Source organism: Anguilla anguilla, chromosome 5 (genome assembly GCF_013347855.1).
Source record: "Anguilla anguilla isolate fAngAng1 chromosome 5, fAngAng1.pri, whole genome shotgun sequence".
Taxonomy (NCBI): Eukaryota; Metazoa; Chordata; class Actinopteri; order Anguilliformes; family Anguillidae; genus Anguilla; species Anguilla anguilla.
The window spans coordinates 38,910,206-38,926,569 of NC_049205.1; the positions used below are offsets into that span (position 1 = coordinate 38,910,206).

General features: G+C 43.2%; 1 protein-coding gene across 7 annotated transcripts in view; it reads left to right on the plus strand.

Moving 5' to 3' along the window:
• Positions 1-16,364, plus strand: part of si:dkey-205h23.2 (CUGBP Elav-like family member 4) — a 137,553-nt gene that overhangs the window by 109,599 nt on the left and 11,590 nt on the right. For 6 of the 7 annotated variants that reach the window (XR_004765268.1, XM_035417773.1, XM_035417775.1 and 3 more), the window contains 6 exons: positions 3,550-3,693; positions 4,256-4,403; positions 5,974-6,123; positions 6,514-6,576; positions 7,312-7,392; positions 8,374-8,517. Coding sequence is in view for 6 of the 7 variants with exons in the window: in XM_035417773.1 (XP_035273664.1) it covers positions 3,550-3,693; positions 4,256-4,403; positions 5,974-6,123; positions 6,514-6,576; positions 7,312-7,392; positions 8,374-8,517 (730 nt within the window). In the remaining variant the exon portion in view is untranslated. The remainder of the gene's footprint in view (positions 1-3,549; positions 3,694-4,255; positions 4,404-5,973; positions 6,124-6,513; positions 6,577-7,311; positions 7,393-8,373; positions 8,518-16,364) is intronic. The other variant, XM_035417779.1, reaches the window with a different exon arrangement.

Consider the following 16,364-nt stretch of genomic DNA (forward strand, 5'->3'; position numbering starts at 1 on the left):
CAGGAGGAGGAGGCTGCCAGGAGAAATTGAACGTTTCACTCATGAATTTTTGCTTGGAGTCGCCTGGCTGCAAAGCCATTAGTCCCACCTCGCAGTTAGCCCTTCCTCACTGTGGGGAGGCTATCTGCGCTGCTCTGTTCTTCTGCTCACTCATCCCCTCTGGCTGTCTCTCTCGAAGGCGAGAAAGTTCCTCTTCGATTTAAAGGTCTACTTCTGACACCAATGTAGCGATTTCAGCAAGAGACAAACTAGGCGTATTGCACTGTTGAGCCTCAATTATTAACGCCAAAACAAAGCAGCTTAGATTCAAGCACAGGAAAAACAGGAATTAGCCGCATGCTGACTGCAAGCTCTTTTTCTACCAAACTTGTAGCCCATAATGCAAATCTGATATACCAAAACCTGCAGAATCTCACTGGCCATTTCCCCTGTCCAATCCTGGACTAACTATCTCAACATCAGGAAGTGATTTATGACCATTAAACTTTACACAATAAGCAGCGGCTAGCTAGTTAGCCAGCCGCCGTTACAGAACTTTATGAAGTGTTTGGTGGCACTATAATTATGATAGTTTGGCAGCACTAGAATACTCTAACGAGCTTGCTTCAGCTTAATCATTTTAAAATGTTTTCATTTTGTTTTATTTTCTTATTAATTCATGGCTACTTCCAAGTTTTAAATTAGACATTTATCTTCTGTACGCTCTGCAACCTTGCCAAACATTCAGGTTTTGCAAATCTATGCAAAAAACATTTGGCATGATTTATTACATCACAGTTTCACGAAGTGTTTTAGTAGGATCAAGAACGGGATTGAGCAAAATCAAAGAACAGGCGTGAGTCTTTTAAAGACCGCACAAGAGCAGAAGTTCTTACAGAATTCTTAAGCTCCAATAAAAGTGTCATTGGAACTCTAGATCTCACATGTCTCTGATTGGTTCAGAAAGGCCCAGTGAGTGGTATGTAATGGAATCTTGGCAATACAAGTCAGTTTATCTCCTGTTTGCTTCTAGCTCTCCTATTACAGATGACTACCAATGCTGTGATTTGCCAGCTTGCTGTACTACAGCCATTACAGCCTCTGAAGAAGAAAGCGATGTTGAGCCAGTGATGTAATATTAGTTGGCTTTCATCGTGGAAATATAATTCCTTTACAGGAGAAAAATGTGCATGGTGCTGTATTCTAATTATACTTTAAATTGATGTTTATGTATAATTTACTGATGTAGATTAATGTCACCTCATGCACATCCCATAAGAAAGCAAAAATAAATGTCCTTCTGAAACTTATTGATGGGCAATCAACAGTAAAGGAGGCAGCTTGGTCCATACTGCTGGAGCGCTTCAAAATCCTATTTCTTCATGTGCCCAAGACAGAACGTAATGGCGATGGCAGATGGCAGATACTGTGGGTACTTCCGTGAGCACTGCTGAATCTTTGGTATGCTGAAAATTCTAATTCCAGCCTCTTCATTACCTGCATTAGAGGCACTATATGAGTGGATTTCTAATCCCACCATGCTTGTTCACTGCAATAGACACAGTGTATGAGTACATTTTTAATCCCACCACCCTTGCTCATTGCATGCACTGTATGAGTGAATTTGTAATCCCAGCCCCTTAATTCACTCCCTAAGAAGCAGTGTAAGACTAAAGTTCTAAGCCCAACCTGTTAATAGATCTGCAGTTCTGAGCCCGTCTGACTGCACAGCCTTCTCCTGCTTCTCCTCCTCCCCTCAGTGCTGCTCTGTGAAGGATGGGAGCTGTGTCCCGAGTCACGCTCGTGCGCGCAAAGGCCTGCCTCGGGCCTTCACAGCTCTATTCCGGGAATATATTTTTCACAGATAATAAATAAATAAACACGCAGAGATACATAAAGCAGAAATTGAATGTGATCTAAATGCCAGCTACTCTGCCAAGGGAGAGGGGCTGCGGGGAGATGTCTGCTCGGCAGTGACCTCATTATAGCCGACAGCCCCCTTCGCTCCACCGCCCCCCCCCCCCCTCTCCGATAGCCGGGGCCAGAACGGGGCGAGGTCAGGGGGTTCCGACAAAACGATATTAGAGGGGACAAAGCGCAGAGCATGAAAATGGCCGCTTCAGATTTGGCTAATTGAAATGGGATCGTCGGCGAGGTACCAGATGGGTCTCTCTCCCGGGCCTGCGTTGGGCCGCGGCTTCGCCGACGGCCTCCGTTACGGAACGCGCTCGTCTTCGGCGGCTGGATTCTGAAGTCCCGCCCCTCATAGCAAGCGACTCCCGGCCGGATCTGGGCCGATTCTGGCCCGAAGACAGCACTGCCGGGCTGGACTTGGCACAAATCTGGCCCAAAGTCATTTGCTATCTGGGACCATCCTTACTGTCGGCTGTCTCATGTGCTGTGCGTGGGCTGGGGCTTTAAATTTGGTTCTAGGGGCAAAGACAGCTCATCCAAGCGGACATTTTGTATGTATATTCGTTAATGGTGTATATGTTTTTTTCTTTCGTGTTTTTGGTATTGAGGTCTGTAACTGTCTGTTTAATTGCTTTTCAATGGGAAAGTTGGAGCTTGCGGAGGTTTTTTGGTGAAAGTTCCTTGGGCATGGTTCCAGCCCTTTGATGTGGGCTCCGTGAAGGTCACCATCCCTTGGCAAGCGTGCCGCAGACTGGACACTCTCATTGCTCCCCATCTCTCTGTAATTCATATACATCCATTGTGTCCCAACACTTTCAATTTCCATCTCTAAAAGCCATAAAAGCTTGTCAACTGAAATCAGAAGTGGAATTTATGCTGACCCTGCCAAAATGACACATTACATGGGACGCAAATGCAAGTTATGATTATGGATTCCTTTTTTTCTTATTTATTGTGTCCTTGCTTTTATGGTCTTGCCAGTTGAATACTCATTGCTTCCCGGTTGACTATGCTTTTTTTCCCGCTAAGCAGCCGGTGATGACGTAGCGGATTGAAACTTTGGTGATTTATGGCCCTCGTGGTCAGTAATTCAGCCCAACCCGGCCCCCTTTTTCCGGCGTCTGGGGACCAGTGGCTCCACTGTCTCATTAGCCTTGACACACAACATGATATCATGCGTGGAATGGAGATTTCATTAAGCATCATCATTTACAAAGTTGTCTGTGGTCCTTTTTTGCTTTTTGGCATGAAATTCGGGTTCCATCGGCCTCTAAAACAATGTATGCAATTTAAGAAAGCAGGTGACAATTTGACAGCCCAGCTACACCCACCCACACACACAAAACCTTCCACAACCTCCCATATCCCATTACTCAGTGCTGCAGTGTACACGCAAGAGGGACTTTGGCCGAAATTATTACAGTTTATTGTATCTTTTTGAAGTGATGGGAGGGAACTAAGATCCATCTGTTATGAACGTGAGTTCCTCTTACCTTGCTCTTGAGTCATGTCTGTTCCCTCCAGCCAATTGGACCTCCCCACTTCATTATGTGCCCACCCCCTTCTTCAGTAAATGTTCCTGTATCAGGACTGGGTATCACCGGGAATCTCTTGTGAGAACAGAGTGGTCATTGCAGTGTTCTCGTGTGTCACCAGGGGGCCTCGTCGAGCCTGGTGGTGAAGTTCGCGGACACGGACAAAGAGAGGACCCTGCGCCGGATGCACCAGATGGCCGGCCAGCTCGGGATCTTCAGCCCCATGACCATCCAGTTCGGAGCCTACGGAGCTTACTCGCACGCTGTACGAGAGAGCGGGGAGACGCACGTACACGAGCGCGCGCACACACGTGTGCACTCACAAACATGCGCACGCAAGTGAACACGCACGCAGTCGCAAGCGCAAATGCGTGAAGGCATTCACACCGAAACACATGCTCGAACAAACGCAAGCCTGCAAAGATGCACACACGGGGACACACAAACGTGCGAACGCGTTAACAAACACTTTTTTTGTAAAAGACTGCAATTTCGTACAGTTATTTCTCTTTCAAGACAAATCTGAATTTGTAATAGAATATGAAAGAAAATTGGATTGCTTGTAATTGTTCACATGGCAGACTACCAACCGTGCTTTCCAGTGAATAAAGGGTCCCTTTGTAATATCAGTGTGCTGAGCAGCCTGGCGGTGAAGAGCCAAAGCTAAATAAGCCTGGTAAACCAGGGATGTTAGAAGGGTCTGCTTTGTGCAAATGAGAGAAAGTACAGTTCAGGACTACTGATGCAGGTACCGCCTCATTATATAGTCGTTTCTCTTCTTCTCTCCCTTGCTCTCTTCCCTCCCTGTTTCCTTCACCACGCTTCAGCAAATGATGCAACAGCAAGCGGCCATCATGGCCGCCTCCCAGGGCTCCTACCTGAACCCCATGGCGGCGATCGCCGCCGCACAGATGCAGCACATGGCGGCTTTCAACGTCAACGGCCTCGTGGCTGCCCCCATGACACCCTCCTCAGGTACGCCACTTCCCTCCGATTGGTCAAGAGAAGCCGCAGCTGGCGTACTGGTGAAAAAAAAAACTCACGCATGCTGGGAAATCCATAGAAGGGGACACATGACTTGATTCGAGTTAAAGGGTACCAAAGTGTGTGTGATGCAGTGCTGGAAAACGAGGAGGAGAGTAGCTGGTTTTGGAGAGAGACGTGTAATTGTTTCTGTTGTTTTTTCTGTTGTTATTTGTCAGCTTTGCTTGGCAACACTGTGTAATGGCATGCCAATCAAACCTTGAAATTGAAAAAAATTGAGGGAGAGAGAGGGCGAGCGAGAACACTTTAGATTTCACTTGAGTCGTGTGACGTGACACAATGAACTGTAAAAGAAAAGATTTATATCTTCTAATATACTTTGAACAAAGAGAGATCAGGGGTGCTGGAGGAGGGGGGGCGGGGAGAGAGATGCGGGTCCCGAACATCTCGGCCTGCTGAAGACGGCTCCGTCACGTCCCGTGCCCCACCGGCGGGCCTCGACGGGCCCGCCCCGGCGGCTCGGCGGCGAACGCCGACGCACGCGCGAGAGAAAGCAGGCGGAACCGAACCCCGGGTACCCGCTGCGGGGGGGAGGGGGGGGGGGGGGCGGCGCTCTGACGCTCGCATTCTGCCAGCGCGCCCCGCGGCTAGCGGCGGACGCGCGTGCAGTCAGACAGGACGGGAACACCTGTCGGTGCTCGCTCACCGGCGCGAGCCAGCCGGGCCCCGAAGGCTTGGCGCTCGTCGCCGGTCCTCATTCTTTAAAATTGAAAACTGGAAAAACGAGGGAAGGAAAGTTCGCCGCTCTCTCTCTCTCTCTCTCTCTCTCTCGCGCTCGTTGGAGAGGGAAAAGAGAGAAGAGAAAAAAAAAAGCCATAAAGAGGTGACATTGCCGGAGAGCGCAACGGTGAGGAAGGGAGCCCTGCCGAGGGAGGGTAGCCGATGCCAAATGACATACGCCCCCCCCCCGCCCGTCCCCCGCCCTGCCAGTGCAACACGAAAACTACAGTATTCCGGTGGCATTCTCTGTTTGTGTGTTACCGGGCACGGGGCCAATCTGATGTCTTTGGGAAAAGACATCATTTCAATAAGATACAATAAGACGAAAGATTTGTGAAAGCTGAGCCGGGGACTTGAAAATTCGTCCGTTTCACCCCCTGCCTCTTTTCCGCAAAGGGCCTGGATGGGCACACGCAGGGCAAGGTGACTGTCTAAAAAACGGTCGGGGTTCGAGCGAATTACACGGAAAGGCTCGACGCAACCGTTTCGAAATTACCCAAAACGTATCTGCGTTAAGGGTAATACCTATCAACTTTAATCCTACATGTCTTCAAATGACCTTCGGGGGGAAGAAAATAATCCCTTATCGTGCCAGCGTCCACAAGGTGACTAATCTAAAATGTGACCAGAGGGAACGGAAGCTATTAATAGCCAGACGGGTCTAAACCCTCGCGTCCAATTAAAGCGGTATTTACGACGGGACGTGTAGCGCGCGTATGAAGTGCGGCTCCTTCTCGTAGCGTCCTTAGCCGTGAAACCCGCTCCTCTGTGCGTCCTCCAGGCACCAGCACACCCCCGGGCATCAGCGCGGCGGCCGTGCCTAGCATAGCCACTCCCATCGGGGTCAACGGCTTCAGCGCCCTCCCGCCCCAGAGCAACGGCCCGCCCACCTCCGAGGCCATCTACACCAATGGGATTCACCCTTACCCAGGTGAGGCTCCCGCCCCCTTTCGGCCGCTCGCCGGTCGACGGGTCTCTGGGGTACCGCCATTTTAAAGGCCGCGTGGAAGCGCGCTGCGCGCTTCTATTAATATGATTGGCAGAAGTGTCAACGGTGTCATTACTTCGTTCTTGCGTGACTGTGTGAAGCTCTGATTTCCTCTTTTCTTAACGACAAGCTGCTGCATGATTTTCCTTTTTTTTGGAACTGACGAATGCATTGGATTCCTGCATTATGCAAGACAACTGCAGTGATAATGAACTACAAAGTGTTTTGTTTGGCATGCTGTTAATATTTCATGCAAATATCTGGGGGAGGGTGGCGTTTTACAGAACCGTGAAATGTGATACCAGCAGTCTCTCTCTCTCTCTCTCTCTGCAGCACAAAGCCCTACAGTTGCAGATCCTCTCCAGCAGGCTTATGCTGGCGTGCAGCATTATGCAGGTCTCTCCTTTTTTCCACTCAGCTCTTCTCCTCATCCTCTCATCACCTGTTCCTGATCCCTATGCGTCATCTTCATCTCCTCACCTTCTCCTGTTCTCTCCATCTCATCACTTTCTCACATCTTATCCTCTCCTCTCCTTCCCTTGCCTTCATCTCTTCTGTCTCTCTTTGTCTCCTCTCCTAATCTTCTCTTGCCTTCACTTCCTTATCTCTTTACCTCTTCTCATAATCTTATCTTTTCTTCACCTCTTCTTTCTCTTTTCTCTCCTCCCCCTTCTGACACATAAGCTAGCACTCACTACACCTCTACAGAGACATGTCAACGTGATTTAGTTTTTATAAGTAAATCTTCAGCTTTCTTTCAGTATGTCCCCATGCAAACATGATATCCTAAAGTCTATGCACTTAGGGCTTTTGCATTTTTATCTCCACTGATAACTTAATTTTGGACACCAAATCCTGGAAAACGTGGATGTTTTTCTGTATAGACCAATAATATGAACCGACTGTAGGGTCTTTTCAGTGCATGTTCACAATTGGACACATTCCATTTGCTTATGTGTATTCAAAATGGCTGAGATAGAAAATGAAGCAACCTTAAAGCTATAATGCTATTTGGTCGCTAGCCTGGGAAGGGAAATAGAATCATACAATGGAAGCTTTGTGAGAATGAGGACGATTGCTCAATTCAGGAAAGTAAATGTGAAATTCCCCTTTTATTCTCCCTTGCTATAGCAGCCTACCCCGCCGCCTATGCGCCAATCAGCCAAGCGTTTCCGCAGCAACCAGCCATCATTCCCCAGCAACAGAGAGAAGGTAAGACAGGCCCCTCCCACCTTAGATAAAAGGTGATAATTGCAGTGTTCCATTCAGATGTGTTTTGCAATAAATTAGCAGAGTAAGATAACTGGTTGGAGTGTGAGAAATGTTCCCCTGATCATGACTTAATATGGTGCTGTAGTTTAGCTGAAAGGGGAAGAATTAAGCTTCCATTTTTAAACAAGAACTGTTCGTACCCTCTGACTATTGAACTGGCAAAGATATTTTTTCAGGGACAGCGACTAGATAGTCAGTGATGTTGAACTTCTCAGTCCAGAGAGGCAGAATTGCTCTTTGCTGTAGCTGGTCACACTTTGTCGAGTGCTCATCTGCAGGAGAGGACCTGTGAGACTGAAGGTGAATCGCTATCCGTGCAGGTTTTTCTTCTGATCTGGCGCCCACGCTCATAAAGTGTCTGAGAGTAGTTCTCATCCAGCGTCAGGTTTCCTGCTCACCCGCTAACCCTCCCCATTGTGTGCCATTACGCTAAACTTATCCTAGCCGAGCACTCCAACTCTGAAACAGCGTATGAATACGAAATGCGGTGCGGCGTCACGCGGCCCTCTGTGTTGTAATCATAAGGGCCATATGCTGTGTTAGGCCGAACAAATAAACAAACAAAAACAGCCTTCTACCATGTCCTCTAATAGTGAGAAGGACTGCTAAGCTTATGTAAGATGCCCTCCCGCTCATTCCGAACGGCCATTTTCAGCCATTCTCCAATTACTCCAGGCAACGAGGCGGTGGATAAAGCATCCGCCCGATGCCATCGAGCGCTTTATTTAAACGCGGCTAGCACTTCCCTCCGCCTGAGAGCACTCTATCCTTTAGCTCGCCTGTGCATTCTAGTCGGAAAGAGAAGCTTGGAAACAGCCCTACAGACAAGGAGTCAGAGCAGACAAGCGCGCTTGTGTCAACGCAAATTCTCCGTCTACATTATTCCTGTTGGTTGTTTTTTTTGTTTTGTTTTTTTTGCAGGGCCAGAAGGCTGCAACCTCTTTATTTACCATCTCCCGCAGGAGTTTGGAGACGCCGAGCTCATGCAAATGTTTCTGCCTTTTGGCAACGTCATCTCTGCCAAAGTGTTTGTGGACCGGGCAACCAATCAGAGCAAATGTTTTGGTGAGTCAAATGAATCCGTAACGAAAAGCATTTGTGGAGGGGAGAAGAGAGCAGGGGAGAAAAAAAAACTCGACAAAAAAGTCAAGTTGTTGTGTTTTTGGAAAAATCTCTTTGTGTTCCAGTTTGTTTCCTCCAATTACTTCCTTTCCTGGCTCCGCCTGCCCATCCTAATCAGTTTGCAATTAAGGTTTTAAACTTGGCACCACGCGTTAGCGAGCAGGGGCAACCAGGTGAGAGCTCGGTGGAGCAGTGCCAGGAGGAGCTCCACTGTAACCAGGGCGAGTCTCCTCGGCAGATGTCTCTGAGACGTTGAGGTTTTGGGGGACGTCACAGCCAGGACGCCCCCCCTCCCAGAAACATGCTCTTGGAGCTCTGCTCTAGCCCCGTGCTTCCGAAATTGTGGGTAAGGGGTCTGCTTGTGGGTTGTGGGTTTCTCATTGGCTCATGAAAAAATAACTTTCAGTGCAAAATTAACTCTCCTTTGACATTCATACCAGTCAGATCAAACACTGTGCTTGCTGTACTGGTCCTGTGCTCTGACATTTAAAAAAACATTTGAATCCTATATTTGGACTGAATGTTCTGCTACATTTTGGTAAGTTGTGAGTCAGAGAAAATATATTTTAGGCATTAGGAATTAGCCAGGATGTCTTGCAATTCAGTTCTGCTCTTTCATTGACTCCCACGGATTCACCTGAGTTACTAATATTGTTAATACTGATCATATTGGTGCAATTTCTACAGCCGTTACTTCCTTTTTGAATTATATATTTTTCCATTCAAATAATGCAATCTATTAAATTTGTTTGAACAGTGGCATCATTATGATGCTAGATTGCTGTTTATATTTTCATGGAACAGGTGCTTGCTTGGCTAAAATCTCTGTAAGTGTAATGGTAGGCCGTTGTTCTCTGGACCAAGGCAGTAGTAGTGTTGAGGTCAAGTCGCCTATCTTCAGACCCGAAGTGAAGCCGCAGTTCATGACCCTTGATTTTACTGTGCGGATTCAATGCCTTAAAGACACCTTGAAGCACAGTATATTCAGTTCAACAAAACAAAAGCTTACTACAAACGAACAAGGTTATGGCAAAGAATTCCTAAAGAAAGTAAATATGAAATTAACAATATGTTCATATATGTGAATGATATGCTGTTTTCTCTTTTTTAATTTTAATTTCTTATTGTTAATGGATTACAAAAAAGAATCATATTTTAAAAGTAAATTGTGTGAACAAAATATCTGTTTAAATTGCAACTGTATACATTTCCAAAAAATGCAGTACATGAATAATTGCTGGATCCACGGTCTCATAGTAGTGAACGTAATGTACATAAAATATGTTTATATTGAGAAATTTGGATTTACAGTTGTTGTATCAGCAGTATCAGACATAATCTTGGCATTTTCCATTCTCAAACAAATGCAGTTAGCTAAATATTTTATGTGAAAATAGTTTCAAAGCTTGATTTATAGAAAACAAAATGTATGCTTGGTAATGAATATTAAATGCATATTAGTAAGAAACCAAGGAGATATCACTATCATCTGCAAATGTTTATACTGCTGGTAAACTAATTAGCCATCGAGCATGAGAGAAACTGCAAGAATATGCAAGGTTGCACCTTACTATAGGAAATGAAGCCTTTAAAATTCCTAACATTTCATAATATTCACAGTATCACAGTATCACAATTCCCTCCTCACTGAGTATCGTCTGACCAAACATCCATGCCTATAATTGTTAATAATAAATGAAGCTTCGTTGTGGCTTATGTTTGTGTTTAATTGTTTCAGCTCTGAGATTGCAGCACCAGTGAGGAGGCAAGGGGAAATATCTGACTTATTTTTACTTCCATCAGCTAAAGCCTTGGCTAAAATAAAAAAAGTGTGACCTCTGCTTTTCCCCCTTTCCTCTTTGCATCGCCACCCTAAGGTGATTGAGAAATAAGCCGAAAAAAACCAGTGCAAAGATGCCCTTTTATTAAATGACCTGCGCCGTGACCCCGCTGTCGAAAAACACGAGGAAACGTTTCATCTGTGCCCTCTCCGTTTCTGGTCGTTATTATTGCGTTATGCGACGCGACTCGGTCGTACCTCGCCTCAACTTTGGACCAATCGCAGCCGGCGGTACTTACGGACTTGGCCAAATGTCATTGGCCGGCAGAGATCCGTCGCATGGGGTGTGCGCGACACGTATTCCAAGGGAGCAAATTGCGGGGATAAACGAAGCGAGCATCTGGGCTCCTCTCGTTATCTGCTGGCAAGTCAGCCGTGATCAGCGGCCGCTGGCTGATGCAGCAGTTGGCGATCCCGCCAGAGTTAGCGAGGGTGAAAGTGACATTCCCGATCTGATAAACAAGATGGAAAACCCAGAGAAAAGTGCTCCGAGGCTGGGGTTGAATTTCACTTTTTACCTGCGAGCGCTTCCTACCCCGGCTTTAACCTTCACCCTGCAGGCTTTTTTTTTTTACTTTACCGGCAAACAGCAAAATTGCAGCTTAAAAGCTTTTCAAAGTGTTTTTTTTTTTTTTTTTTTTCTCACCGCGACCAATAAATGTCCCTATTCTCCAGAGCTTTCCACCGTAATGTCCTTTCAATATCCTGCCATGTATGTGCTTTAAAATGGCTCCTTTTTTTCCATAATTTGTATTCCAGCAAAATCACACCTTTGTGTACAATTTGGGCAATTTAGTGTCTTGCATTGCCTTCCAATGCTGAAAGCGGAAGGTAAATGATCTGCTGTTCGGTGGAAAATTGTGTTCTCGATTTAGACTCAAGGACTTAAACCCATAGCATAGAATATGATCGGTCTCATATTTAGCCTGTTTGGGAATAACAGGTATTTTGCGCTTTTGTATAGAGGACTGAATTCTGTGTTGGTATTCGCCTTGCAGGTAACTGTTATGTCAGTGCAGCAAGTATAGTTTATTGCCAATCGCAGCACATAATAAGTCCTGGAGAGATAGAGGATTTTTATTTGTATTTTTTTTTTTGAAAGTAGCACTCATCTGCCAACTGTATTTTATTTTTGAAGGGTGTCCAATAAAGGAAAATGGTTGCGCTGATTTTTTCATTAGGACGAGCGGTTCAGCTGGAATCTGATTTGTTTTGAGACATTTTTTGTAGGAGGAAGGTAACTACTTCATGTTAAACAGCAGTGTGTGGCAGATTTGAAAGTCATTTAATGGAATCAGAAAATGTAATTTTGTTAAGTATATATTTTTTTCCTGGACTGAAAAAGAGGTTGTGTTAAGTTAAAGTAGCTTTATAAATAACTAACTAAATATTCTAACTGCCAGAAAATTAAAATATCTGTGAGCCAACTCAAAATGAGACTAGCAGTCAAATCCGTAATTTGACACACAGCCAGTGTAGAAGCGTCTCTTCAAACATGGCGTAAAATGGCCCCTATAAATAATCACACCGTGTCAGGTTATCCTCGTGCTCTGCTTTTGTAGGGTACACACAGTGCGTAAATAAATTTAATTTCAGATCATTGAAAATGTATGCACCATTTTATCATTTTACTTTTATTTTTTATATAAACCCCAGCCTGTCCGCATTTCGTTATTCATGGAATAATCACAAAGAATTTATGAGAAGTGATTGCATCAAGGTGTAATGTAAAAAATGTTCCCAGTAGTTTCTTTGTGATACAGACACAGATACTTTCTACCAATAAAGGGAAGTGAGTTTCACTGCTTCGCTGCAGAGGATGATTCTCTCCATTGATTTCTGCCTCTGGTAAAACATCTCAACAGCAACCGCAGCTGAAGTAATAGGACCTCCAAGTTACAGTAGACCCCTGCAAATATTGTGATATTTGATATGATTGAGCGTGGGACCAACCATAATAGACAGTTTTCATGCAGGGAATATTCCAGATACTTCAGAGGATATCTGAACAAGTAGGAATATGTGACTTATACAGCTCTGGAAAAAAATTAATAGGCCACATCAAATTTTCAGTTTCATAGTTTATGGGTATATGTACTGTATAAAAGTACATATACCCATAAACTATGAATCTAACTATTGACCACATTTGATTTTAAGTCCAAACAATATTTTCATTCAGGACATCTATTTGCAGAAAATGAAAACTGCTCATAATAATGATAATACACAGTGTTTTGTGCAGAATAATGCAAACTACACCGGTTTGTACCTATAAAAAAAATGATAAAAATAATAAGGGTTCAACTGTCAACATTTGGTGGAGTAACTCTGATTCTTCTTCAAAAAAATATGGGCCTGTCTCTTAATTTCTTTTCCAGAGCTGTATGTGGATAGTGATGCTTTAAGGCATGTAAAACAGGAAGTTGGGATCAACTACAGATTAGTATGAATATTCTCAATAACTGGGAGGTAGCAGACATAAAAATAGGTAGTAGGGCTGCTTGGTTCTTCTAATATGTGATCAGTATTTTTTCACATGTAAATTAGACAAATGCCACTAGCTTGAGTTCAAATTTCTAATGAAAAATAAATGACAATTTTTTTTTTTTTTTTTAAAGACATCAAATTTCATGTTATATGTGCAGTCAGGTTCATGTAACTGAATTTCATTACTGTAATCTGAAATGTTTGAAATGTATCTTGGAAATAGCACGTTTTACATTTCTGCCATGTTAATAAAAAATGAAAAAATATATATAATAAAACTTAGTCATTATATTTGTCAGCTGTCTGAAAACTGACTACTTTCTGACAGCTTCCAATGTATTAATTGAATTTCAGGTTATTTTGTTCAGTGGCTGAATTGGAAGTCGAACTGACATTTACCCTAGTATACAGGATTATTTTCATTGTCCACAAAATTATACTTTAAGTTGATTGAAATTGTTCAAAGATAGTTGAATAGTTAGATAGTTAGAATATTCGCTAATAGTATGTTTACTTGGGCAATGTTGTTATTAGAAGGAATACCCAGCCTGTTTCAGAATCACTAGTGTTTTGCTCAGAAAAAGCTGTTTATGCTCTATATCATGACATTGCATTTTAAAAATATTCTGGCTAACAATGTTGCATTAAAATACATGTAAACATAATCATTATAAATACAATTTATTATGATGCCTTGGCAAAAGCATAGTGTTTTTACATCACTGTCCAACTGTTGAATTATTTCCCTGCATTCACGTGCTTACAGGGAAATTAGAATAATAAGAACTGCAGTTGAAAATAGACTGGTCAATAAAGGGACTAAAATGTTGATAGACAACAAATATGCTCAAGAATCCGATTTGAATTTCAGTGGAAGCGGTGGTTTTCCACCCCATTGTGAGACAGTTCTCAGCTATACAGTGCAAGGCTATTAACTTGTGCTTTAGTAATTAAATTTAAATATTTGTATTTTCACGAAATAGGTAGAAGAAAAGAACTAAAAGTTCCACCGTGTTTTGGCCAATGGGTTTAAATATGTCAAGGTTTTTATAAATCTTCAATAAATGTGTATCCCCTGCTAATACCCCCTATGAGCACATTCATTTAGGTGCATTACTATGAATTATTATGAAAATAGCAATCTTAAGGCAGGATTCCGGAATTCTCCACAGCACCACATTATTTTAATCCTCTTTATTTGCTCTCTCAATATTGACATTTAGGGAGGGAATCATAGCCAAAGTCTTTGAGTGGAGTGAAATGGATCTTCTTCAAAGACCTTATACTGCCTCCTGTTTTAGGTTATATAAAAGCATTGTGTACACACACAGATACTGGGGGAAAATAACCTGTCTCGCTTAATTTGAAACCACACAAGCATTTTCTTTTTGTTTACTTAAAGAGGAAGTAGCTTCAGTCAGGCACAGGTTATTGGTATCCGCCCGCTCTGTCATTGTCATATCTTGTTGCCGCGGTGACGGCTGCAGTAGGGACGTTCGGACTCTCGCAAGCTGAGGCTTTCGAACCTCCCCAAGCTTCCCACTGTGGTACGTGGTATGGTCAGATGGAAAAATGGCCTAGATCCAATCAACACTTGTCCGTAACTTTAACTTGTAATTAAATAGAAGTGTTACTTATTGTCAGCTCAGACACTGCTTGATGAGTCAAGGTGATGGTGATCTCTGTACTTGTGAAATTGGGAGCCAAATCTAAGGACACATGTTGATTGAACCCAGGCCTAGGTGTGGAAATTATACGAGACTTTTGCTACTTTTACAAAATGACTTTCCCTTCACTTGCCTTGGATTGCTGTTGGCATCAGATCTGAGGCCGCAGTGCCTCCTTATTAGGTAGCAGAAGAGAAATGCTCCTGTCTGTCTCCAGGCTATTCTCCAGCACGAGCCCTCCACAGTGCTTTGTGTGGTCTACTTGTGGTTCCTCTGTGTGGCCCATGTGAACTAATTTCCTTGCCCCTCCCAACGGGCTCGCAATTAATGCTTACGTTCATTTGTTTCTTTACAACTTCACACTTCGCATTTTCCTGCGAGCAAAACTACTCCTAATTGTGTTTTTGAAGGACAAGGTATTACTTGCATGTATTTATGTATTTGTCAGATTATGAATCTGAAACGTGAAACTTCCAGAAGCATGGAATCAATCAGCATGATGCACACATCTGAACTTCTGGTTCAATGTGAATGGTGAAAAACTGCCAAAAAGTAATGCTGCATAATGAAAGTACTCCCTAATAGCAATGAATACAGTGGATTTTTATAGTCCAGAACAGCAAACAGATGATTTTGTTCTTCTAATGGTTTTATATGCTCTTATAATGGTCATAATAAATCTTAGCATAATAATGTCCTTGTCACAAAGTAATGAATTTGGTCATATCGAAATTCTTAATTATTTATCTCTTGATATTGAGATAACCCCTTTGGTAAGGCCAGAATCTCTACCGAAAAATCTTGTACTACGTCGGTAATGTCAAAAACCCATGGTAAGAATCTAGTTCCATTTTGGATTATCATTATTTTGTGATCTCAAGATAATCAACCCCTGTAATTATCGTACAATGGCCACAACCAGACACAGTATAATTGAGCTCTATGTGCACAGGAGCTACTATGAAGCAGGCATGCTGCTCTTAAGGACAACAGTGAGGCATTATGGGTGTGCTGGTGCAATTAATGTTGAAGGCTTATATTTTACTACTGAATTTCAGCTTGGTGTTCATTTGCTTTGTTACTGGCTGCTTCATACCTATGTTTTGTTGTTCCTGTTGCTGGGGTGATATGAATCCTAAGTAGTTTGCAGTAATGACCTTGTAAGTCACGGTGGATAAGACCTAATGCCATATGAATAAGTAATAACATCAAAGGAGCTATTTGAAAGTGAATACATATTTGCAAAAGAAGAAGGAAAATGCCTTCATTTATTTTCATTCTTACAGATACTTTTAACTATATGGAAATATTTGTACTGTTAGCATGTTTGCACAACGCACCACCACGCAAACAATGAAAACTCTATTGCAAGGATCCTTCTGTCACTGACATTGTTAAAACTCAAATATGAAAAACCACACTGTTCAATTGTGACCTGAAGTTACAGAGTATGAACAATGGTTTTATGAAATGTTTTTTTTTAGCAGCTGTGTTGTCCAGCTTTGGCTTCATGCTTGTGTGTTACAAACATTGCAGGATGCTTCTCAAACGCCTGCTTTGTGTTTGTTCTTAATTTTGGCGAAATTGAGCCGATATTTATTTACTTATCACTTATTTATTGTCACTTTCAAAACATTTGGCATCCGCGTTGATTAAGCTAAAATGCTGTGCAAATAATGAGATGTAATGGCAGCTTAAATTTTGATAAGAGCAAACTGCGACGCAGGGAGATTGAAGGGCCTCAGAGGAATGGATGTAAAGCACTGGAAGTTATAAAAGCTCTTCTAATGTAA